At 42.7% G+C, this 27,584-nt stretch overlaps 1 protein-coding gene and 1 pseudogene across 1 annotated transcript; one reads left to right on the forward strand and one right to left on the reverse strand.

The window, feature by feature from the left end:
* Positions 1-10,201: 10,201 nt before the first annotated feature.
* On the reverse strand, positions 10,202-16,094 carry LOC148508166 (protein Wnt-11b). The gene is made up of 5 exons (XM_088444981.1): positions 15,811-16,094; positions 14,017-14,252; positions 12,277-12,554; positions 11,376-11,668; positions 10,202-10,834 (listed from the first exon to the last, which is right to left on the reverse strand). The coding sequence occupies exons 1-5, from the start codon at positions 15,879-15,881 to the stop codon at positions 10,660-10,662; spliced, it is 1,053 nt and encodes a 350-aa protein (XP_088301107.1). The 5' UTR covers positions 15,882-16,094; the 3' UTR covers positions 10,202-10,659.
* A 5,958-nt stretch (positions 16,095-22,052) lies between these two features.
* On the forward strand, positions 22,053-25,962 carry LOC148508167 (uncharacterized; annotated as a pseudogene).
* The last annotated feature ends 1,622 nt before the right edge of the window (positions 25,963-27,584 follow it).

The raw sequence follows: 27,584 nt of genomic DNA on the forward strand, positions 1-27,584 counted from the left end.
AACAGGGGAAGCTGCTGCATCACAACACATGACAGACATGTCAGTACTGTTGTGACCAGCCAGCCCAGAGCAAAGGCGTAGGGAGGGTGGAGCAACTAAAGCTTATGTTCCGGATGCCAGCAGAGGTGAAGGATGCCTCCTGGCAGGGCCGTACATCAGACTCCGCCGTCAGTCAAATGGTGCCTTTTCTAGAAAGAGTAGTAGTGTGAGAGTGTGGGCGGAGTTGTTTCTTCGGGAGCCAATAGCATCAGGGGGTAGGAGGGAAACTGTCTGCTGGACACCAGTGAGGGTGGTGCTGGTGTCTGAGATGCAGGCTGATCGGGACTTCAGTCTTCAGCAGTGTAGAGATAATGAATTGTGCTAGCCAATGCACCACAGACCAAGGGAGGAAACACTGAAGAGGTCGTGGCAGATATTGCACTATGGAGTGGCTAAGCAGAGCAGAATTAAGGGAAAGGTGACATGTTGACCAGAAATTACACTAAAATAAAGGAAGAGTATTGCAGAAAGGGAAAAACTGACAGAAAGGGGGTACAAATGGAGGCACAGAGAGGCAGTAGTGATTATTACAGATACAGGTTAAAGGGGTACAGATAAGAGGCAGAAAGAGGTATAAATAGAGACAAGGGGGTACAAATTGAGGCAGAGAGAGATGCAGTAGGGGGTACAGATAGAGGTACAAAGGCTACAGATGAGGCAGAAGGGGGGCACAGAGGCAGTTGGGGGTACAGACAAAGGCATAAGGGGCTACAAGTAGTACAACAAGGCAGTAGAGATTACAGATATACACACTTTCACCTGAGGGGCTAGAAATTGGGTATTGGTGGTGGGGGAGGGCAGTAGGCTGAAGTTTTGCCTAGTGTGCCGGGACACCTTGAACCAGCCCTGGGAATAATGCAGACAATATATAGTCAAGATAAAATAATGAAAGTTATAAAGGCGACATAGATAAATTAATACATAATGGTGACCTGTCATAATGGACAAATGTACAAGATAGCATCCCACTAAGAAAAGTACATAGTCATATTTCCCTAAACATCACATAATAAAAATCATTGTCACCCCCCCCCCCTCGCTTCGTAACTGTACACTATGTGCCACCAGCAATGTGCCACACTATAAATTATTGCTGCAACCATTACGCTAGTCCCCTTCAAAGTTGCGATAACTAAATGACAAGCAAAGCATGTATATTTTGACTGCTGGTCAAACTATGCAGTTACCTATATTTTTTATGTCAATTTGATTGTCAATATTTTGATATTGTCAAAATTTCGAAATGTAACAGTGTTTGCAGTGCACTTCTCTCAGTGGGACACTATCTTGTACATTTACCCATTATGACTGGTCACTATTATTTATTATGTTATCGGTCAACATTATGACTGCTGACATTTTAACTATGTCTGCATTTTGATTGTCAACACAATTACCATGTCTGCCTTCTGGCCATGTTGACATTATGACAGTTGTCCTTATGATTGTCTATATTTTGACTACATTCCTAAGATGGGGATATATATATATTCATCACAATTTGCATTTAATTAAAATGCGGTTTTAGATAGATAAAATGTAAAAAAAAAGGACAAAATAGACCATCACGAATAAGCATAAGCTTATTAGTTGAAGATGACAAGCTAATTCATGTAAGATATGAGACTGCAAGACTAGACATGTACTGTAGGCTACATTACAGAAGCTGCATGAAAGATCCAGTTTAAAACAATAAGCGTTTTCTACTGAGGAAACTATACCAAATGAGACTTTGTAAATGAAAAGGAAAAGACATGCACAAGTGTAAAATTGGAATACTAGAGACAGTGGTGCAACTCCAGCCAATGGGTGAGCACCTAAAGTGTAACAATGTGATAGCTATACTTCTGTGCAGCCTGCCTAACACATAGTACTTATTGATACCCCGGAAACAAGGCCTGAACCAGAATTAATAGTAGACTTTGTTTCTTTCATCTATAATCTGGATTTCACATACATGACAACAGATTGTGTCCTCAGAATGGCAAAAGATATGTCACATTCTAAGGAAATTACAGCATTAGAAGCAAAAAAATCTGAAGAAACAATGCTCTGTGTATGGAAAGCAGAGAAACAGAATTTCCTCAGTGACACTTGCACAAATCAGTGAAGTGGACCTTTTCAGGCAATAGAAGGTTATCTGCCTCTTTCCTGGTGGATAGTTTTCAGAGTAAAAAGTCACACGAGTGGTAGAATCTTCTTCACAAAACATGACCTGCATCACAAAGACATACTGTATCTGGACCCACTGTCTAAGTTCCCAGATGTAGTCAGAGAATGATGGCTGTAGATGAAGCTACTGTATTACATCAATTTCTTCAGTCATATTGTGATAAAAGCAAAGATTGGTTTATTTAAAGAGACCTCACCACATTTCTGTGCAGAGTGAAGTCTATGGCAATGAGAATTCAAAGTGAATTCTGAGCTCTGAACAGATTGCAAGACATTTTATACACACCATTAGCAGATTATTAAAAGAGAGTGTTGCTTTTGACATAATACAGACATTTCATTTGCAGATGTATTGATAAGGGAGTAACATTATATGGTCTCGGGGCACATGGGAGAGAAAACAGGTGCATTCCATGAGGTCTGTGACATTGTTGACCCAAGTCATGGTAACCTCAGATTTATTTATTATTTGATTTATTAACAGTTACTTATATAGCACAGCATATTCCGGTATGCTTTACAATTTGAAACAACATTAATAGAAAAAACTGGGTTGTAAGAGATAGACATACAGGTAAGAGGGCCCTACTCGCAAGTTTACAATCTAGAGGGAAATAGATGTTGATACACATGGATAGGTGTTACATATTGCAAATTGGTCCAGCCAGATTGCAGAGGTTCTTGGTGAGCTGTATGATCTAGTAACACAGGAATGTTGGCCTAGGGTTAGTAGGATGTGAAATTGAAGAAAGAGAAAATATGTTAGGTTATGTGTGGACTGTAAGAAGGGATGTAATTAGATATGGAAGCTATGAAGGTTATGTAGGCGATTCTGGAATCTGATAAGCTTGTCTAAAGAGGTGAGTTTTCAGAGAGTGCTTGAATGTTTGGATACTAGCAGAAAGTCTTATTGTGCATGGGAGGGCATTCCAAAGGGTTGGTTGCAGCACGAAAAAGTCCTGTAATCGTGAATCGGAGCAAGTAATGTGTGGGGATGAGAGACGCAGATCTTGTGTTGAGCGAAGAGGTCGGGCTGGGAGATATTTTGAGATGAGTGAAGAGATGTATGTTGGTGTGGTTTGGTTAATAGCTTTATGTGTTAGTGTAAGTATTTTAGATTGAATATGGTAGAAGACCAGTAACCAATGGAGGGACTGAGAGCGGGGCAGCAGACAATGAACATTTGGTGAGAAAGATCAGCCTCGCAGCTGCATTCCTAATGGATTGTAATGGCAAGAGTCTGTTTTTGGGAAGACCGGTAAGGAGACTATTGTAATAGTCAATGCAGGAAATGAGTGCATGGATCAGAGTTTTTGCGGTGTCTTGTGTGAGATATGGTTGAATTTTGTCTGTTTTTTAAATGTATGTAACAGGACTTTGAGACAGATTGAATGTGGGGAACAAAGGACCGTTCAGATGACACTTAGACAGCAAGTTTGTGGGGTGGGGTTGATTGTTGAGTTGTCAACAGTGATAGAGATATCAGGTTGGTAACTACTATTGGCCGGTGGAAATATAATTATTTCTGTTTGAATATATAAAGTTTGAGGTTGTGAGATGCCATCCAAGATGAAATGGCAGAGAGACATTCAGTGACATGGACCAGCACAGATGGTGACAAATCTGTGGAAGATAGGTAGATTTGAGTATCGTCCGCGTGCAGATGATACTGAAAACCAAAAGAGCTGATTCGTTTGTCAAGAGAGGTGGTATAGATTGAGAAAAGCAGAGGACCTAAGACTGATCCTTGCAGTACTCCAACTGATAAGAGGTAGCATCAAAAAAGCAAACAGTGAAAGAGCGATTAGATAGGTAGGATGAGAACAAAGAAAGGGCTGTGTCTTGAAGACCTAGGGATTGTAGTGTTTCTATGAGAAGAGAGTGGTCAACAGTGTCAAAGGCAGCAGAGAGATCTAGAAGAATTGAAAGTGTCCTTTAGCCTTGGCAGTGATCAGGTCATTTACTACCTTAGTCAGTGCAGTCTCTGGAGTGTTGGGAACAAAAGCCTGACTGAAGTTGGTCCAATAAGTTGTGGGTATTAAGAAAGTGTGTGAGGCGAGTGTAGGTAAGTCTCTCCAGTATCTTGGAGGGGCAAGGGAGCTGGGAGATAGGACAGTAATTTGAGAGAGAGAGGGTCAGAATTTTGTTTTTTCAAAATGGGAGTGATCACTGCATGCTTGAACAGTGATGGAAAGATACCAGTAGAGAACGAGTTTAGTTAAGGTTGGGATGAGCACAGGAGACAGCGCTTTACTGATTTGTGAGGGTATAGGTTCAAGAGGAGAGGTAGTAGAGTAGGAGGATGAGAAGAGTGTAGATATATCATTTTCATTAGTGGGGTCAAATGAAGAGAATGTGCCAGAAGGTTCAGGTAGGGAATTGAGAAGGTCACTGGCCATTTCATATAGGATATTATCAATCTTATCCTTGAAATAGGAAGCAAGATCTTGTGCACTGATAGTAGCTGATGGGTTGGGTCAGGGAGGGATAATAAGTGATTTAAATGTATTAAAAAGTTACTTGGGTTAGAGGCTTGGGTAGAGATGAGAGATTGGAAATATGTTTGTTTGGCAGTATCCAGTGCATTACGATAGGCGTTGTAGATAGTCTTATATGTGAGGAAGTCACTTCTTAGTATGAGATTTACACCACTGATATTCTACTTTATGTGAGAGTTTTTGTAGGTGTCTTGTCAATTTGGAATGCCACAGTTGATATCTAAGTCTACGCGAAGTGTGATGGGTAGCTGGAGCTACTTCATCAAGGGCTAGCTCTAGAGTCTGGTTCAGGTGTGATGCAGCAGTCTCAGGAGAAGTGACCTTAGATAAGGTGGTCTTGTTTTTCTTCCATGAGACAAATAAGAGCCAAGGCCATTATATGTACTGTTCCAGACCATCAGGTGCCTGTTGGCTATAGTTCATAAAATAGATATCTATCTTTTCCAGCACTTTTGTGATTGATACCTCACTATCCTTCTGGTCACTGCAAGAATTAACTAAAAGCAATTATTTTGATTAGAACTTCAGTAATTAAGTGACGCAATACAGACCCTGTTTGTTGAAAATCCTGCTAAATGTTTACATTTTGAAGCAAAGGTTCAAAGGGAAGAGGCCCAAGATAGAGCTTGATCAGATAATAACAAGATTATATAAACCATGTTTTAGTTTCTTTCAGGCGGGCAAATTGCCAGAGAGTAAGATGGAGTGGATTGCACACTGGATGAGGAAACCAAAACTCTTGGGTTTACCATCATATTTGGCAGGAGTGGGCTTGTCTGGTGCAGGTAACTCATGAGCAGTTGGTGGAAAAGCAGGATTAGCCAGTGTGGTCTAGAGGACATCCAAACAAGTCAAGAGCTCATGCAAACATTGCATCATCTGAGCCTGAGTAGCCTCTTGCATCTCAAAACTTTCAACAAGGTATTGTAGCATGTTTTTATGGCTATACATTACCAACAGTATTCCATGTGGATGTAACACGTCAGACTGGTTTGGTGCTAGTCACCACAGAGTCGAACACGACACAGGCATTCATCAAGGACCCCCTGCATGGAGATATGTACTTTGTGGATACACCACGCAGGTTTGAGCCCCCAGAGTGAGTGCCAGACATAACTGGCAGGTATGGTTTGATGGGATAGAGACACAAGGGTTCCAATGGCAATAGTTGCTGATGGTATGAAGTATGAGACATAAGAGTACCAAAGACTAGAATGACTAATAGTAATGTGGCATGAAACTACCAGAGACTGGAATGACTAAAGGTAACAAGGCACATGAGAACCAGAGACTGGAGAAACTGATGGTAACAAGGCATGAGTACTACAGACTGGATACCAGACACAAGGTGCTTTCTTGAAGATTCTAAATACAGGGAATAGCAGCAAGCCAATCAGGGCCCAAGCAGCAAGACTAACAAAGATGAGATCTGGCAAAATAAAGAGCCATTGAATAGGTATAAATACCAAATTTATTGATGAGGAGGCAGTTCACTAGTAGGACTATCTTGAATACAAGCTTTTACAGTGCAGGTTGGCATGCACCTATATCCAAGATACAAATGGATGGCATCTGGAGAACAGCGTCGCCATAGAGGACCTAGACAGCATGCCAGACCCCGATAAATATACTAGAAAGTCTAGCGCATGACACATTGATATTTAAGTTTCAAAAGATTATTGTTCTTGTCAAAATTAGTAATTTCCCAAACAATTTTATACCCTTCAGTTCCTGCTTCTTACTTACCAGTTAGAATTCTGCATTCCGTAAGTTTGTGGCATCCATAAAACCTCGGATTGGCATAATTAAACTACAACAATCTAGTCTGGTGGAACGAACATCCCTAGTGCACTTTGTACAACCATGATAGGCAACTTATATGTCTAAGGATGCATTAGTGTAGCCAATTCCTCAAGTATCTTTTACTTGAGTTTCTCCTTACCCTTGCTGTTTTACCTCTATGATCGCCAGGTTTCTGAGCAGATCCTGGGAAATCCTCTTCTAATGACACCCATGAAATTGTGGCACATCCTAGTTGTAATTTAAACCCTTATATCTCCCAACACCTGCCACTTCTTTGACTTTGAGTCCAGCAAGTCATGCTACCTCAGCACACTGTCATCCGGTGGGAATTTACAATGCTTGTCTGATTTGCTCCCAATTATTGGTTTATATTGCTAAAGAAGAAAAACTTGGTAACCTGAAAAAAAACAAAAAAAAAAAAACAGTGCTTTCCAAAATAAACAGATTTCTAGATCCAACAACAGTCAACTTGGTATCGTAATAACATGACTTTTGTTAAAGACCTAGCAGATGATGCCACTTCCTTGCGAGACTTGGTACAGAAGAGAAAGCAAACCATAAACTGACCCACAATACATTTTCTGGACAAAATTATTTATGCAAGGCATTCAACAATTGATAACAGTAAACTACCACCAGTTCCTACAAAAACGCCCCTGCATCAAAGAAAGTGCAGTTAGTTTAAGTGAACCCATACCCTGAGATTTCTTCATCTGTTGGCATCTTATTTTCAGAAGGGGAATCAGATTCCATGCACGATAATGAAACCTGGACCCTGACAGAAATGCCAGCAGGGAGAAAAGCCATAGTTTGCAAATGGATATTTAAAGAAAATTATAACACAGAATGCAAAGTTGATAAGTACAAAGGACCTTATTCAGAGTCGGTCGCGAGCGCTAAGCGCTCGCAACCGACTCGATGTTGGTCCACAGGGCATGCGCACAATGGAGACTGCTCCGTCGTGCGCATGCGCGAGCCCCCGCTAACGACGGATCACCCGTCGTTGGCGGGCTCGAAGCAGACGGAGCGAGCTGTCGATGTTGATGATTGACAGCTCGCTCCGTTTGCTGGGCGGGCAGGGGACATGCCCGGCCAAACTGAGGCGTTCCTTTTGGAACGCTTGACGTTTTGTGGGCGTCCCCACTGACAGTGATGTCAGTGGGGAGCTTCCTGCTCAAACAGAGCAGGAAGCTCCCTGGGGCTTAAGGTTGACGAAACCCTACCCTAGGGTCTCGTCGTAAGCTCCGATGGTCGCGATGGTCTTGACCATCGCGACCATCTCCCTTAGCGGTCGTTAGAGCTGTGGGTGTTAACCCACAGCCTAACGACTGACATGGAGGCGGCCGTTCAGGATGCAAGCGGCCGCCCTGTTTCTGAGCGACCGCTTGCATCCTACGACCGCCTCTGAATGAGGCCCAAAGTCTCTACCTGCAGACAGACATCACGAGCGGTTCCAAAAACTGGGTCTCATGGACCAAATCTCAACTGTTGTGAATGATGTTGGAGTATGGAAACTGCTACAGGATGTATTGCTTGAAAGCTATACTGGAGGGACAGCAGGCAATGCTGTATCATCATACTTGCACAGCAGAACTGCAAGTATAGTTTATCATCTTGTTATACCCCATGTTATGAAGGTACAGGTTCTAGCCACCTGGGTTGTGGGGGCAGTTCCATCAATTAGTTGACCAAGGCAGTTTCATAGTGGAAACCTCTGGGTATCGTCATGACGGAAAACAACCACTAATTTTGCTAAGTGCATAACACCCATTCTGGTTTCCGAATAAACCAAAGTAAAAAATAAAATAATTAAATCTATACATGAGAAACCACCACCTTATTTACTGTATAGTATAGATTTTGTTTTGAGTTTTCAAATCTGCCATAAGTTTTTATGAACTTAATTTACATAGTAAACCCAGGATTATGTGAATGCTGAGGGCTCAGGTACCCAAGAGAATAAAGCTGATCCATCTAATTTTTGAACGGACAGTATACAACAGCTTTATTCATTTGTTTTTCCTATTGGAGAGAGAGGGAAAAAATAAAATATAAATCTTGCCATGTATATGATATTGTTTGAAAAAGAAGCACACACTAAAAAAAAAAAACTCATGGAAAGACATCCATCCAGACAACAAACACCACAGTGAAAATTACGTGTCAAGCCAACAGTATAGCTTAAAAAGTAATCAGCCCTCTATATAAATCTTTGGGATGGTCACCAAACAGTCTACAAAATATGAGAAAACCAAGGCATTGTGACACTGACAACCAGCATATCTTTAGGTTTAAGGGATGCATTGGGCAAAGGTGATTTAGCGTAATTATGAACATACATCATGATCTTCCAATACTTATCAAGACGAGTGGCTCCTGCAATATACAGGGGCAAAACAAGTCCACTAGAACTCTGGGCTTTATATTCAACTAGTGCTTAGATTTTTTTTTTTCTCTTCTTTTTCCAAGGTTTTAAATCTCATTTTTTTATATTCTCACCAATCTAGCTCATTTCAAGTGTGTGTACAAGCAAAGAGAACAAAGTCTACTTAATAGAGCTTTATACTATTACAGCTATATACTACAGTCTACTTAGATTAGAAATACAATTTCCCATTGTCCCTTAAATTTGGACAATTCCAATAAGGTAGTTCTGAAGAGAAAGGAATTACCAGATAATGTCTGGGAGTGCTTTGTTGTATTACTGATAATGTACAACACATTAATGAAAAAAAAAAGGTAAAATGCAATTTAACAAGTAAACACATTAGTACAAACAATATTGTTGAATTAGCAAACAAAGGATGTACAAAAGGATCTTGGGGCCATATCATGGAGTGTATGCTCAACCATAGTTTGTGATGTTCATAAAAAGTAAGAGTAACCCCCCCCCCCTTCTTCCCTCCACACATACCGCTCAAGGACCAGTCTAGCTCTATCATTATACAAACACAAAAGGGATATATGGCCAAGTACTTTCACTGAGCTGTATTGATCCCCTTAATGATCCTTTTGTCAAACAGCTACAAGAAAAAAAAAAAAACTTAAACACTTAGACCTTGAGATTCCGGAGCATTGACATGGGGCTAGAACCCCCCACAGAGTGCAGCTTGAGGTTATAGGACAGCCATAAATCAGACCTAGGGGTTGTAGGGGTCTTATTCCATGTGTGTACTGGTGTTTGCAAGTATTTTAGAGATATTCCTGGAAGCTTGTCTCCTGCACAGTGGGAGGGATGGAAGACTGGCGTTTCCCTTCCCACTACACTGCTCTGGTTTGCAGCAACTGGTGAGAGACTTCAATTCCAAATAAAACTACAGGTATTTTGGGATGTAAAATGTTGGAATTCAGAGGATTACATGCACTCCGGGTGTATCAGGACCTCACCAATACAGATCCTGTCCCAAACTCCAGCAGCTGCTCTTTACCAGGCCCTGCCAAAAGCACCTGCCAAGCCCTCCCCCATACAGCTGTCAGGCTGCAGGCCCACAGGTGCAGAAAAAAAAAAATATATATATCAGTGCTGAAAGACTGGACCTTTCCAGTACAGAGGACACATGCCCTAATGTGAGGAATCATCAAGTCGCAATGCAACCCTCCAGGCTGCCCCTTCCTACTTGATAAACTCATTTTACTAGTCATTTGCACAAGACAGGTCTCTGCGGTAGCAAAAAAAAAAAAGTTTATTAAAAAAAAATATATCTACAATTTATAAAATATATATATTTACACACCATAAATCAGTCTAAAAATTTAGACAAACATTTTTCTGAACTAGCACAGTGCATATATATTATATATTACACGGATGACTGCAGAATACTTTCATGTTCTGTTATTCAAAAAAAAAAAAAAAAAAACAGAACAAAAGCACTGCTGGGGTGCTCCACATCAGCAAAGACTGCGCAGACTGCCACCTAGCTGCCCCATCTTGCAGTGTCATGATACAGTTCATCCTGTGTGCTGCTCAGGGATTAAGTCTTAGCTTGAGGAAGAAGAGCCCTAACCAGCTGCAGAAAATTTCCCTGCATCTGTCAATAAAAAGCTTGTAGTCTTTTTTTTTTTTTTAGCTTCTCAGAACAGGGACTTTGCAATGTTTTAAAGGAGGCAGGTTGTCCATGCAATTGCAATGCGATCACAATAGGAGCTACTTGCAGACATATCGTTCTACTGTCCGCTCACATTTTTTGCACATGACATAACAGCACCAGTAATATTTACACTGGCAGCGCTCCACAATGGTTTCTGTGTAGACATTGTACCCACGACCACAACACATCAGGTTACAGCTGTCACTGCCCACTGAGGTTTTGTTGCAGAGTCTGGAAAACAAGGAATAATAGTGTACAGTAAGTAGAGTGAACTGTGCAAACAGATTTCTGGGAGGACAGGTTTTGGCATAAGACATAAGTTTCTACACATGCTTACAGTTATTGCGTTTATTTGGTTTGTGGGGGAGGGGTCTAAAAAGATTTAGTATTCTAGATGACAGAATATAAAGCGGCATGCAGGATAAGCTTGCTACCGATTTACATGCTTCAGAACACCTAGGTCGTACATATTTGAACATATGCTATAGCCTGTAACTCATGAAATCTATATTTGCTTAAAAGGTTATCATTTTATAGGTTAGTTGTATAAACTATGCAGTGACATAAGGACAAAGGTTTTCACTGTGTAAAAGTCTGGTACTGTTGTACCCACACAAATTAAGCACTAATGGCCAGAGACTAGTCTAAAAACACAAATCAAATGTTACGATTTCAGAGTGTTTGTCAGAGGGTACATAATATTGTAAACCAGAGAATAAGCTTAGTGGATACTACATGGAGAAAAGAGAACTCGGATAAAGGATCATCTTACCTATCTTGTGTTCCATATGATCCTAGGCTGGGATTTCTGGTGCAGTAGTCAGGGGAGCTGTTCAGATAGACCAGCTCTGACTCTCTAACTGGCCTGATGTCCAGCTCCTTATGAACCAAATGCTTGCGACTTCCCATCTGTCTATGGGTGACTTTAGTTGCTGCCAAGTACTTTGATTTCAGCTCATCTGCTATATGTGGCAAATCCTGTAGCCCCTTCCAGCAGGTCTTCACAGAACATGACCCAGATACTCCATGGCACTTACACTTAGTCTCCAGAGAATCCATTAGTACCTGCATAAAAGAATAAAAAGCCTTGCATAAGTTTAACACACTAATTTAAATGACAATTCCCTACAGACAGCATGTACCACTCTTTTTTTAAAAAAAAGCAATATATCTTTTAGGCTTGTTCACACCTATACGCTTTTTATTGCATGTTAATAAATGCATAAAAAGGGCATACTAATTAGCACAAACAGGAGTCAATGGTGCTGTTCCCACCATTGTGCTCTGAAACTTTACCACTGCATTTAAACAAGCATGATGTATTTCTCATGCAATAGTGTGCATTATCAGTGCAAGAAATAAAAGTGCATGTCAACTAAGTTTGGCATTGTGCTTATAATTGCTACGCACCTTCAATGCGAGCTACTTAGTATTGTTAGCTGTTCACACTTCCACTTACCACTGCACAAAGACTTTTAAATAGTCTAAAATTGGCACATAGCAATTAAAGCCTTGCTTCAAATCTTATGAAAAAAAAAAAAAAGATCTAGCTAGCTATCTATTACACATACATACACACGTAATATTAGCTTTCCAAGTCAAATTGGATATTCAAGTTAGCAGTCCTTTAAGATGTTATAATACAGTTCTCACCACTGTAATGTAACAGTTACCTGTCTACCAACTGCATTGTTGTGTAAATTCATTAGTTTAGTAGCTTGGGTCCCTGACTTGCTGGACTTCATTGGGGCATCAACAAAGGCAGATCCCATCTGAAGGCCATAACGCAAGTTGTCACCACATCCTCCCCAGCGGAAGCTTGGTCCAGGTACCTCAGCAGGCATGGCTCCACAGGAACACGTGGGTAGCTCCCCTGAGGCGCAGGCTCGAGCAATGGCATGACTTATAGTAGCAGAGGCCAAAGCATATACAAAGGCCGACTCTCTTGTTCCTAAAATTAAAAACAGCCATTTAGGAAAAGACATGCAAAAAGTAAAATCAAATACAGAAAGTTTAAGGGAAATATATGTAAATATAATGCAATTTCATTTATTTCCTAGATATTTTATATTTCCATTGTAAGACCTGGCACACTTGGAAATATTTTCACAAAAGCCAAGTTATGAAAGCTCTCCAACAATGGCAAAAGCCAATGAGCCCTAATGCGTTTTGAAAGACTGCACAGAGATTGAGTCAATCAAGTACTGTGGATTTATACATCATGCAATTGGCTTGTGCAGACATTATATACACCTACAGAAAACATACACTCAAAGGACTGCCATGTTAATACCATTACTCACAATTATATTCACCTTTAGCATAAATATGTCAAACTTTTCTAATTAATCCATCATCCAATATATTTTTCAGACGCGGATCGGAATAAGTTGTACACACGTATAGTGCATATGTCCAATCCATCATTCATGGAGAATATAAGATTTGAGGTTTCTGCTTCATATTACCACCAAGTGATCAACAGGTCTCCCTGCAGGAGAGGGAGCTACGCGGTATAAACCCCCCCCCATATTAGCCAACCGAGTAAAGAAAAACAAAATACTATTTCAACTCTAGATGGAGCTGGTGTGACAACTACAGTTAGTGCTTTAACAAACAGTTGCTAAAATATATATATCTCTGTATTGTCCCCATAGTCTAATCCGATCTACTGGGGAGATACACTCATAATATATTAACACAAAACCACATAGCACACCCATTGTAACTTTTGCTAAACTAGAGAAAATTCTACATAAAAAAGGTATGAAAATAAAGAGTAAGGGGGTCACATTTAAGGACAAAACTAATTGTTTGCAAATATTCAGGATTATAATTATGGAAAATTATATATTTTTTTACTTTTCTTGTCTGATTTAGCAAATGCTACACAAAAAAAAAAAAAAAGCTTTTACATAAATAAGGAGACATACAAGATCTGACATTTACTCAGATAAACATTTTAGGTTCGTAACACATGCTGAAATGACCCTAATCACAAAGTTGTATAGTTAGTGTAGTCAGTAAGGGGTTAAGATCTTTTAGACAATGGATACTTTCAGATCCACAATTTTATTTTTTGAAGTAAGTTTCCTTCAGTGAAAGGATTCAATTTATCATCATTAGCTAAAAAAAGAAAGCTAAACTACCAATTCCTAAAAAGGTATGTTTTCCTCTGCATATGGGATAATGCACTCACTACTGTAGATTATATAAAAAAAAAAAAAAAAGTCACTGCGTTCTGTAAAACATAAAAAGCATGAGACTATAGGCTTACAAATTACAGGGGACATTAATGTGTAATGATTTACAGTAGGGGCTGCATTATAATACATTAGTTTCCCACATTAATTGATATCACAATCCAATGTGTTTATACAGATTTTCATGCCTCTGTATATAATAGTCTTTACCTTTTAGCAAGTCTGGGGTAAAGTGTGGCGCAAGATCAATTGATGAACAGTTCCATCGCATGTCGGAGAAGGTCATCTGACAGGTCAGTTTGGTCTGCTTAGCTGCAGTAACAACACTCTGCATAAGCTCCAGGTTCCTTTTACAGAGTTGTGTTTGGTCAGGAACTAGCCCTTCAAGTAGGCTGCAGTGCTCACTCTCATTCCAGGCTACAGAGCTGCCATTTATTGTCAGACCCCTGATTCAAATGAGAAGACCAACAGCTAATCAGAATTAAGAAAAAAGTAAACATCGTTTGATTTATCACTTTGCGCCCTATATTAAGTAACTAGTACATCACTTAAGACTTTGCATAAGATTTGTACAGTAATACAGGCACAAGCGAACAAACCTGTAAATGGCCAAAGAAAAAAAAAAAACAGTAAAGCAAAGCTTGGGGGCAGAGAGAACATAGAGGCTGTAGTTGTTGGACATATTTTGCATCAAAAACACATGCTAAAAATGCACCTGAGAAAGATAACCAAGAAAAACACATTTTGCGCAGTATGCTCAGAAGTACATGCGCCTCTACAAGGCTAGCATATGCGCCAGTTTTACGCCTGGAGAGAAAGAATATGCTCCAGGTTGACACTAGTGTAAACTAGTAGCATATGCCATTAGATGTGTCAGTAGTAAATGATGAAGTTACAGGGTCCCATTTGTACACAATATAGTACTTTAATAAAGTTTCACATAGATAAGAGTCTATCTGGACAGTTATTAATAAATACTAAAGACATTTACCATGTAAAATACAATTAATATAGATGCAAATACAAAAAATTCAGCCCTTACATAAAAAAAAAAAAAAAAAAGAACACCCATCTGGGGAAGATTCTTTCCTACCATAGACCATTTGAAAATATTAATTTGACAATGCAGAAAATAAATACACACACACACTTTCTGTAGTTTCAGTGGGATGGGTCAAGAAGCAGCTGCCAATTGTCAGTGTGTATTTTGCACCAGGGTTCGAGCACCCACAAGATGTACGGCTCCTGACAGGCACATCTCTTTCTTGTGGCCTGTACAAGTCGCATTTCTGTAAACACGCAGCCGCCTTCAGTGTACTTGGCGTACGCTTACATGCCCCATTCCGCTTCTAAGCATATAGGGTCAGAAGTAAAATACAAGCAAATTAGTTTTGTAAGCATTCATAGTACAAACTAAAGATGCATATTTTATGTTCAACTCTACATCTGCCCCACAATGAGCAGATAGGCACAGACTGATAACAGAACAGCCAGATTGTGGCCCAGCATCATTTGGTACACAAGCTAGATAAGGAGTGGCTCCTGTGCAGATAAAAAGGCTTGTAAGCTGATTCATCTTTTGCTTTTTTTAAAGTGTAAAGTTTAACCAACTGGTAGATGGTACAATGAGCACATTGGCTCTGCAGACTGAAAACAAGACAGCAATTTGCTCTGTACTTCATTATGTACTCAAAAGCTACAGACTACTGAGAATAAGCAACTGATTGAAAAGCCACTGATTCTGGCACTAAATAATAATGAAATCACCATAAAGTCAGAGGGTCTTTAGTTCATAGACAACTCACTGCTCAATTTTCAGAAGGAAAACCAAAAAAATAAATGTGCCTTTAATTTACCATATAAAATAACCAGGTAAATGATACAGTATTAGAGTACAGTGCCATTGACAGCAAAACAGCAATTCCCTTGATACGTGGAAAATCAGAAAAAAAGGGAGGCATACACCAGAAGATACACTGTAATAGAAGTGTACACAATACTCACAGCCAGTGGATGGCGCCACACGGTCCGATCCAGCAAACAAGTAGGGAGATCCAAAAATGAAATAAAGCCATTTCGGCCAATCGGGAACCCTGGTGAACAATTGTGAAAAGTCAGTGATTTGCAGGGATTGGTGTACAGGGGGGTGACTTTCAACAGGGTTTGTGTGCGCGCGATTCCCAATGATGAATTCCAATGATAGTGATTAGTGTCCTGTGCAGAGAGAGTGTTTCTATAAAAGTATTAGCCCCCAGCCCGGCCGCTGTCACTTCATTTCCAGGAGTCTCCTCTCATTACTGACTACAGGATGAGCTGATCCCGGTGGTATTTATACCCCTGTTACGTCATCGGCCCGCCCCCAGAGCAGGGTTTGAACAGTGCAGGTGAGATCTGCCCCTCTGTATGTATGTGTGTATAATTATGTAGGTATATTTATAAGTCACATTAGCATCAATTTCTCTCCTTCCTGTCCTAATATTAAAGTGACAATGACAACTCATTTCTCCTTTATTATGAGTCCGGAGCTCAGGCTTTATCAGAGCAGTGCGAGAAGCCCAGCAATGGGTCAGGCATCCGTCACACAGATGCTAAATGATCTGGGAAGTTAATGTATTACCAGTAATTCGGTATAAAACGGATTATAACGCGAGTTGTGCTAACTGTAAATGAATTACACAAATGACTGCAGTTTCGATCGGTGACTAATGAGTGTGTTAAAGCAGCACCTTTCCACATGTGTGATACCAGAGAAAACATTATTATTAGAATTAACGAGATTAAGTTGATAGTAAAGTGTGTATAATTGTATTCCCAGTAGAGTGAAACCTCAGCACAGAGTTTTTCTATAGATCCTATATAGATAAATTCCGTGGTGCAGTATATAGGCAGATTTGTGTGGTGGAAGGCAAAACAGTATAGTGCCAGGGGCAGAACTATGGGAGACAATGGAGGTGCCTGCCGCCAGGCTCCAGCTCTGAAGGGGCACCTCCTCCATTGTCCACAACATATTCACCCCACTTAGGACTGTAGCTATATACTCGGAGTGTACCGCCACGGCCGCCCAATAAATGGCACCCCTTCCTGGCACCTGAGAAGCAACCATACACTAGTGGAGAGCTCCATGTCAGACCATCAGCTGCTGTCTTCGTCTATCTATAGCCTGTCTGCATGCAAATTGCTACATTACAGTGTCAGCCGCTGTGACGGGGTGGGGTGGACACCAAATTATAACTTGCCTCCGGGCGTCTGGGATGAATTTATGCCACTGTATAGTGCCTTGCAGACCTTAAGCTGGGTACACACTACACGATATGTGTACCCAGCGATGGAACGATGCGACAGCCCGATACATCGCGCTGTCCGTATACACGATGCAGTGGACGACTACGCAATGTGTAGTTCCATGCTGCATTAAGCATGGTGTTGTTCATTGCATCGTCCCATCTGCTGCGCTGCAAGATGCGATGAACGACTCACAGGCACGTGCAATTGGGCGTACACACTGCAATCCTCCCAATATATCGTTCCAATTCGCGTTGGATTGATATTTTGTGCAATGGATCGCATAGTGTGTACCCAGCTTTATTGCAGTGATTCCCAAACTTTCATGAATCAGGGCACTCTAGAATATCAGCATTTATTTTTCAGGTCACCCCAAAGCCAATTTTTTTTTTTTTTTGAGAATTTCAACAAAAATTATTAAATTTAATTAACTGTGCTTAGCTGTCATCCTTTGGATCAGTTTTGTGGTAGTGGAAAGGGTTCTTCCTCTGTTTGCCACATGGTTTAGGATTGGTAGCTAACAGCCCTGGTTTTGCCTATCATATTGACAATAAGTAAATTGATTTGTTCCCGGACCACCATCCCATGACACCCCTGCAAGTGCCCTGCGGCACCAAGTTTGGAAACCACTGCCTTACTGGTAGGAAGGAATTTGTAGGGATATCATTTGTCAGTCTGTAATAAGGAATGTTTCTGTGTTATGCACACAATTCATCAAACTCTTTATTTTATAAAGCACCTGTAATTCATATGAATATGCGTTGTTTAGGTAAAGCCATTGAATATCACATTGTTACCCAATCCCATTAAACATAAATTCAGCTGCTATAAGGGGCATATACCACAAATCGCACTTGTAATACGGATAGGATAAATATTTTTAGACCAATACATTTTGTATCATGCAAATTGACTAATATCCTATTGCCAGGAGACGGGCTTCAATAAGATCCCGTTCTGGCAAAGAGTAACACTATCACACTGCTTCCTGGTTCAGGTCCCCGGCAGCCAATGAACTATATATATATATATATATATATATATATTTTTTTTTTTTTTATTAAACATTTGTTTTTATTGAAGCAAGAGACATACAATCGATTTAGACAGAAATCAAAACAGTACAAATATCAAAAGGTAAAAAATGTTGAATGGAAATGCTGGTAATAATAAGAACCAATGTGCAATATTGACATGGAAGCCCATCTGGAAATGGCATTATTCTACCATAGCCGGAGTTTGGTAAATCCTGCAGCACAGCAGCCCCCATAGAAACCTATGTGGGCTGCATTTGCGGACAAAAATGGGGGGACTGTGGCAGATATTGGAGATATTTTAGGGTACTCCCTGAAAACAGCTGGGGGTTAGTACTGGGGGCACTATATAAGGGGGACTACTACTGGGGGCATTATGGGAGGGGCACTGCATAGGGGGACCACTACCTGGGGCACTATATAAGGGGCACTGCATAGGGGGACCACTACTGGGGGAACTATATAAGGGGCACTACTGGGGGCACTGCATAAGGGCTTGTGTAGCTAGCCGAGGGGGGGGGGAGGGCGCAAGGTTGAAGAAATGCCTAGGATGCCAAGTTACCTTGCACCGGCCCTGATCGTAAGATGCATCTCCCCCAAAAATACCTTCATAGGCATAAAGCGACTACAGCCATCTGAGGATAGCGGTTGCTTTTGGCACCATGCTTGGAAAGCTATGCTTTTTGGAGCTTGGTCCCTAGGGATCAAACAATAATGGGGACTGCAATCTGAAGCAGTAATTAGCATTTTACATGAGAAAGTATGTTTACATTGATTTTTTTTTCTTTGGCGAACAACTATTGGCTCTAGATAAATATCAGGTTGTTCTCCAAAGCAGAGGCATTGAGTTATTCCATGTGTGATACAGATTTCTTTCTCAGGTCACTTTACCTAAATCCTAACAAGTAGCAGGTCCCACATTAGCATTGACACCTCTACACACACACACACACACACACACACACACACACACACACACACACACACACACACACACACACACACACACACACACACACACACACACACACACACACACACACACACACACACACACACACACACACACACACACACACACACCAGAAGTGTTAAATCTGTACCACTCCCATTTCCCTACTTGCTTTGAAAGGAGAGTTCAGTCACTTCAGATCTATTTACATGTAAATAACTTTTAGGAGCAACTATCCAACAATCCTGGCATGTCAGAGTCAGCCCGGGGACCCCCCAGTTTGTGTGTTTTATTGGAAACCTCATATTTCTCAAAGACTTTAAAGACAGTTTCTCTGTGTGTCACAAGGGAATTATGGGGTAGTGTGATATTTTCCCCATCAGATATATTGTAGTGGATAATATCAGTAGCATCTATGACTGCTGGATTATTTACTACAAGTATGAAGAATTTTGCAGTCAGTTGAATGCACCTGCTCCCATTTATACAGAATGTAATAATGGTTACGTGAATGTTTGTAGAGTGACATTACTACACCAATGGGCAACAGGCTGCTCCCCTATAACCACATCCTCCGTGCCTTCACCTGCACCCCCAATTCCCTCCTGCTTTATTGGCGCACTTGATTGTTAAAGCTTGTAGCACTTCTTTAAACTGCCTGCTGTTATGCTGTCGTACGGTGCATACACACGGTCAGATTTTTCTTCGGTTCTGAAGGATAACGATTAAAAAAATCCTTAAATCGTTCATATCTGAAGGAAAATCTGACATATCTGACATGTCTGAATGATGAACGATGCGCGTTCCCGATGGTCAGATAACGATATCTAATATCTGATCTGTTTGCAGTCAGATTTGGACGATTCCATTCATTTTAATGTAGTCAAAAATCGTTCATAGTTCAAATCGTTCAAATCGTTGGTCAAATCGTTCATCAAATATTTCAGATCTTTCAGATTGTTCAATCGTTCATCTGACAAATCTGACCGTGTGTATGCTCCATTAGATGGGTGTTTATTTCTTTGATTAAATGTATTGTTTTGATTTATTACAGAAATGTGCAGTTCCCTTAAAGTTTAGAGAGCTACCAATGTGACCATCACTGTAATACACAGATCAAACTCATCTGTACCCAGAATCTCACTCTTCCTTCCAACATCACAGTTGTTGCCTTGCCCCCATCTTAATTGTAGTGTTTTAGCTTTTTTATGCTTTACAGAAAGAGGTGATTACATTGAATGGTCTCCGTACTGATGCAACAAGAGCAGCGGCAGCTCCTAACAATTGACTTAAGGGGAGCTACAACTGTCTATCCGCCCAGTCGCCTGCCAGTCACTATCGCTTACACATGTGCAAAAATACAATTAGAGCATAAAAAAAAATAGGCAAACAAAACACACACAAAATGGTAAGCACAAAAATGGTAAGGCTGGTGGAAAGTGCTTTCTGCTATTTGCAGTCCGGATTGGCAGTCCCAGGTGGAGAAAACACCTTCCCTGGGACTGCCTGCCCGACATGCAATTAGCAGATGAAAGTTCTTCCAATGTGAAGCCACTGCCAGTGCACTAACTGGGGGCTTGCGTGGCAGGACTAAGGCTGCCCACACATCTAATCTGGTAACGTATGGGAGTAAATGAAAATCGTCCTGACAAGTTGGTTAAATGAAATGTATATAACAAACTTTTCTGAACGACCTTTTTCCATCTTTTTTTCAGCGTTTGGCGCAAATGGCCGATTGACATTTGCTCACATACATTACCAGCTGTCAGTCACTCACCGGATCCTACAGCAAGTGTACAGGCGGTCGGCTGTATCCAGTTTAAGATTAGCTTTCTCTTGTTAAATCAGGTGTGGAAAAATCATCCTTGTTTTTATCCTATCCTGATTGGATAGGAGGATGGCAAACTTGGATTTGCTAAATTTAAGGCTGCATAGTAATTCATCCCCTGAGCTAGTAATATTACAGTATATAAAGGTTTCTATGGTAGTTCTGTACCAGCAGAAATTGGATAATATTTTAAACCACATTCTCCCTAGGCCAAAAAAAATATGCAAAACACAGGAGAGTGTGCCTATGTGTGCATTATATGAATCTTTTGTGGCTTCTCCCTACAGGAGATCAGGGACGCAATACGTCTGGCCCCAATACACAGGCTATTGTCAGTAAAAGCCAGGTGACAACTTGCACTGTACAAAATAGCAGTGGCCTATGTAATTAACATAGCATATGCAGCTGCAGGTCCCAGGGGCATTGCATTGTTTAACCCTTGCTTCGCTTTCTTGGAAATCAATCAGGAAACAGGAGCCTTTGTAAACACTTTCATTTTGTTTGTTCACTTACAAATATTTTATCCATCACAATGTAGCTGCCTTTCGTAAGGTTCATGTTTCTGCTTGTGCTAGATATGCTTGGTAATATAAATAACTATGGTTTACATAATAGTTATATCAATTTATATATAGTGTTTTAGGTCTCAAAATGAAATGATTTAGGGACCTATGTATCAATGCTTGATGAGAGATAAAATTGTGAGAGAAAAAGTATTAACCAATCAGCTCCTAACTGTCATTTTTCAAAGACAACTTGTAAAATGTAAGTTAGAAACTGATTGGTTAGTGCTTTATCTCTCACAATTTTATCTCTCTCCAGTCTTTGATACATAGGCCCCTAGATACTATGGGGTCTATTTACTATGGAGCAGCAGTTACAGTTATTATGTATGGCAGAATATAACGCCATACATAATGTCCTTCTGCTGCAATTTTCCATGGCATGGCTCCTCAGCAAGGATTTATCCTGGTCACTGGCAGAGTAACGCTGATGATGATGTGCACATACACGGCTTATGTGCGCACATGCGTATAGTGATTTCACCCAGAGGGGTCTCTCTATCTTCTCCATTTCCACTTGACTGCCGAAGATAGAGAGGTAACGCCATCTTGAGATGTGGTTTGCTATCTTTTTGCTACCTGTTAAAATGACTCACGCAGCAGTCCTGATAGAGGTCTATGGGAGTGGCAGTAAGTGACGGTAAGAAAGGAACCACAGGAGAACTGTTATTTACCACTTGGTAAATTGTAAGTAGCTGAGAAAGACCTCTTGTTCGTCGGGAGGCTTGCCACCTAGCAACAGCTGATGGGTTAGGTGCAAGCCTCCCGACGATCACGGTGAAAGAAAACTTTCACTTACCTTCTACACAGCCAGGGGGAGAGCGGGAATCAGGAGACCCATGAATCGAGGGTACTAGGCGCTATAAGCGCGCGCGCATGGCGCTGGGCACGAGCGTGCGCTCAGTATAAACATAAGGGCTGAGCCACGCTCCTCCTGTTAATTTTACCTTAGCGCGATGGAAGACACAGGGCCTGATTCAGGCACAGCGCTCGCAAGCGGATCGATGGTCCCCGACTGCGCATGCGCCTCCTCTGGTGTGCGCATCCGCGAGACCCGTAGTGCGACAGCTGCTCCGGTCTCACTACAAGATGGGGCGGCTGTCGATGTTGATTGACAGCTCGCCCCGTTTTGTAGACGGGGGGGGGTGGCTGCACAAACGCAGGCGTCACCCACAGCTTAGCGAGCGGCCTGGAGGCCGGAAAAAAAAAAATCCCCGCCATGATTCAGAGCGAGCGGCTCTGAATCAGGCCCACAGTGTCTGTGTTTGCCACAGACACGCTGCTGGTGTCCCCACCTGCCAGCAATTTTGCTCAATTAGCCTTTAGAACGGCTCTCATTAAGGAGGAACGAAATGGTTCTCCGCAACCATACTGGCGTCACTGACATAACCGCTCTGTTTGCACCAGAAATAGATCCAGCCCTTTCTTCACTCATTGGGGATAAGGCCCAGAGTGATTCTACAGATAAACTACTTAGGAAAATTCAGCTTAAAGTTGCGGACACGGCTGGTCCTCTGTTATTTGTCCTAGATAAAGCAGAAACAGAGGGGGTCTCAGGGGGCTCTCTAGATCATACTTGCCTACCCTCCCGATTTGGCCGGGGGCCTCCCGAAAATCGGGTGCCGCTCCCGGCCTCCCGGGAAGTCAGGCAAGTCTCCTGACCTCCGGCGACGTGTCTGCACCCCGCGCACTTGTAAGTATAAAAGCCTGGCAGCGGGGGACCGATGACACGATTCGCGTCATCGTGGCTCCGCCCCCTGCTCCACAATGCCATTAATATCGGCATTGTGAAGAGGGGGCGGAGCCACGATGACGCGATTGCGCTGTCCCCATTCTCAGCCCCCAATGACGAGTTACTGTCGGCTCACGCCCCCTTTGGCAGCGCCACGCCCCCCTGCTCTGTAAGCCCGACAGCTCCCTCCCGGAACGAGGGAGCAAAATGTTGGCAAGTCTGCATAGGTGGCTAGTCCGGGGGGAACTTATGAAGTGAATTGCGCTGAATTGGGTCATCGTGGCCCCGCCCCCGGTTACACAGTGCCGGTAATCTCGGCATTGTGTAGCGGGGGCGGGACCATGATGACACGATCGCACGGTCACGCCCCAGCCCACAAAACCGTGTCACGCCCCCCTTGCTGTGCCGAGCTGGCTGCCTCCTCCCGGAAGAGGCAGCCAGATTGTCGGCAAGCCTGCCCTAGATTCCCTGGTAGCTTCCAAGATGGCCCTCTTAAAATCTATAAGCAGGGCTACCCTAATGATTGGCCAGACTTTTGATTTCATATCAAATTCCCGTAGAAGTCGCTGGTTGACTAGTGCAGGTCTGACCAATCTAGCCCCCAGGCCACTAGACATTCCTAACTTAACAGATTCTTACCTTTTTGGTCCTGACTTCATAGATGAAGTGAAAGTCCACTATAAGGCCCGTAAGTCATTTGCAGACGTGAAGGGCCCCCAGCCTTCCAAACGGCCCTTTCGTTAGGAGGGTCGTTCTGTGGGAGCCAGCAGTTCGACCCGTGACCAGCGGGGCGCCCCCAGAGCTCCCAGAGGAGGATTCTCCCGGACACGGATTGCGAGAGGCACCGGATCCAGCAATGCATACTCCCTCAGGAAAGACAGAGGATATGGTAAGTCAGTTGCCTTCGCTTCCTCCTCCTCGTCTTTCCCAAATAATAGTTTCCTGGAGGCAGATCACCACAGACAGGTGGTTGCTAAGGATTGTGGAGAAAGGTTTGTCTCTCCCACTTTTCCATTTTCAACATCAGCTATATCCCTGCTCAAAAAACACCAGTCCTTTATTAGAGGGTTTCCTATCCTTTGCCCTTCAGCAGGGCAAAATAGAGTTGGCAGATCCTTCCAGGAGAGGCTGGATCAGTCACCTATTCCCTGTAAAAAAACAGGACGGTTCATACAGGCCGGTTTTAAATGTCAAAACCCTAAACCAATATATAATATATATATATATATATATATATATATATTTATAAAACCTTGTTCTTTCCATATTCAGGGCTTAGCGGATGTACCCTTCCTGCTCGCCAAGAATGATTTTTGTATCAAAATAGACCTCAAAGAGGCCTTTCACACAATTCAAATGCATCCAAATCACAGGAGACTCTTAAGATTCCTCTGGAATGGCGTCTCTATCAGTGGACAGTAATGGTTTTCAGGCTATCCAATGCCCCTTACATATTCACACACCATATGAAGGCAGTAGTTACACACCTCCATCAGATGGGAGTCCACTATATAATTTACCTAGATGATCTCCTGATGGCCCACTTGGACCAGGACTCCCTTTTACTCCACAGGGACCTTATACTGTCACTCCTTCGGAATCTAGGGTTTACCATAAATCTCGACAAATCCGTGTTAGTCCCTTCACAGGCAATCATATTTCTGGGATTCTTGATAGATACCCCTTCTTTATCAATATCAGTTCCCCCAGAAAAGTGGAGGGATTTTCAAAACTTTGTGTCTCAAACCCTCGAACACCAATTCTTAATGAGGGATTTAGCCAAAGTTATTGGCAAAATGAGAGCCTTAGATCCAGGGTTTCTCCATGCTCCCCTGGTATGCAGGCACTCTAAGAACCTTCTCTCAACTCTACTTCGACAGGGCCCAGATTGGATGGACAAAATCCTCCTAAATCCCAGAGTTCGCAGAGAGATCCGCAGCTGGACAGCCCTTCCCCTACCCTCTCCCAGACTTCTGCTTCCTCCTCCACCGGACATAGTCATCATGCCAGACGCATCTCTTTCAGGCTGGGGAGCTTATACAAAACACAAAGCAGTAAGGGGTCGGCTCAAGAATCGACAGCTCATATCATTCTTTTGGAATTGAGGGCTGCCAGATTAGCTCTTTCTGCACTAGTCCCACCGAATTCTCGAGAGGTATCTGTCCAGCTCTGCCTGGACAACAGGACCACGGTTTCTTATCTCAACAGAATGGGAGGCACTCAATCCCTAATTCTCTGCCAAGAGGCAATAGACATCTGGAACTGGGCGGTGGAGCGATCTAAACTCCTATGCACAATATACGTTCCAGGAGAGCTAAATTAGTTAGCCGATTCCTTATCCAGGAAAAAACTCACCCTAGATCGGGCAACCCTGAAACCTGAGCTGTTTTGCAACATTGTGAAGACCTTTGAACAACCACAGGTGGACCTGTTTGCAACTCTGTCAAACACTCAGGTTCCAACCTTCATCTCCAGAATCGGGACTCAAGGGGCCATGCACATGGATGCAATGTTCTTCCCATGGACAGACCTTCCTTTTGCCTACGCCTTTCCCCCTCCTGCCATGCTACTAAAGGTCCTCCACAAGATCAAAGCAGACAAGATATCGCAACTCATTCTAGTATATCCCGTATGGCCCTCCAGAGTTTGGTTCACATTGATTACTCCTCTCCGCACAGGTCCCAAACTTCCCCAAGGCATTTCCAGATACTGCTTTCAGGGGACTCCAGACCTCCTACAGGATCTTCCCCATTGCATTTGGATAGCGACATTACTCGGTTGTTGACTGCTACTTTCCTCTCGGCTTAATCCATGGCCTTGATAAATGCATCTCTTAGACCCAGAACAAGGTCCAGATACCAATCCATAATCAATGCGTTTATGTCCTGGTGGGCTGCTCAGGCTCTGCCCTTCGGCTCTCTTTCTGAACCTAACTTAGCCCTAGATATCCTAGCTACTAAGTTCAAGTCAGGCCTCGCTTCTGCCACAATACGTTCATATGGCTTGGCACTGGCTCTTCTTATTCCAGGCCTCACAGAAAATAAACTATACCTTAGACTACTTTAGGGTATTTTCTTGTCCAGGCCTCCGTGTCAACATTACTCTACCACCTGAGACATTAATCCCTTTCTGAATTGTCTTGCCACTATTCCTTCTATGGCTGACATCTCTAATCTTTCAAAAAAGCTAGCTTCAGCACTAGCACTGGCATTTGTAGCCAGAGGAGCCGAACTCTTTAATACACACATCCGAACCCTGGATGACACCCACTCCACTGGGTTTCCATATCGTTTTGAGAGGACACACAAAGACCAGTTCCATTCAGTCCCCTCTGGTGGAGTTTGATCTACTCAGAGACCAGTCGGACCCGGATCTTTGCATAATCGACTGCTTATCTACCTACCTAACACAGCCCCACTGAGAGACAATATTTCTAACCTCTTTATCACTTGCCATAAACCCTTTCGTTCCGCCAGACCTTCCACAAATAATTTTTGCTATGCAGAGTTCAGGAATAGACACCTCCCACTTCAAGAGTCATTCCGTTTGTGGGGCTGCCATCACATTGGCACTGGCTAAGGGCTTGCCATTACAGTCCATAATTCAAGCTGCTCGTTGGTCTTCCACGCGTACCTTTGTTAAACACTATTGGAGGCCTTCCGATACACAAAGGATAGAGGGGGTCATTCAGACCCGGTCGTTAGCGCCGATGCGCTTGACCGGGTTGATGGCCCCCCACAGAGCATGCGCATGACGGCGCCGGCGTGCGCATGCGTGAGACCCGCTACGACCGACAGCCCCAGTCATAGCGGGTCTCGATCCAAAGGGGACGAGCTGTCGATGTTGATTTGGGCCGGGGGGGTGGCAGCCCAAACGGAGGCGTTCCCATGGGAAGTGATGTCAGTGGGGCCGCCTACCGTTTGGGGGCGGCCCCACTGACATCACTAGTGATGTCAGTGGAGAGCTTCCGGCTTTGACAGAGCCAGAAGCTCTCCGGGGCTTACGACAAGTGAGACCCTACCCTAGGGTCTCGTCGTAAGCCCCGATGGTCGCGATGGTCTCTGACCATCGCGACCATCACCGGAGCGGTCGTTAGAGCTGTGGGTGTTAACCCACAACCTAACGACCGCAACAGAGGCGGGCGGTCAGGATGCAAGTGGCCGCCCAGTTTCTGAATTACCGCTTGCATCCTCCGACCGCCTCTGAATGAGGCCCAGAATTCCTTAGAGCAACCACCAGGTATGAGGTAGTCTACCCACTAGCTGTTGCTAGGTGGCAAGCCTCCCGATGAACAAACACTAGTTTGCAGGAGTCTATGACCTGCAAACTCTCTTTGTTCTAGGGAATAGGATTGCCACCTAGCAACAGGTCCCACCCAACCCACCCT

Source organism: Taudactylus pleione, unplaced genomic scaffold, assembly GCF_031769625.1.
Source record: "Taudactylus pleione unplaced genomic scaffold, aTauple2 ptg000375l, whole genome shotgun sequence".
NCBI lineage: Eukaryota > Metazoa > Chordata > Amphibia > Anura > Myobatrachidae > Taudactylus > Taudactylus pleione.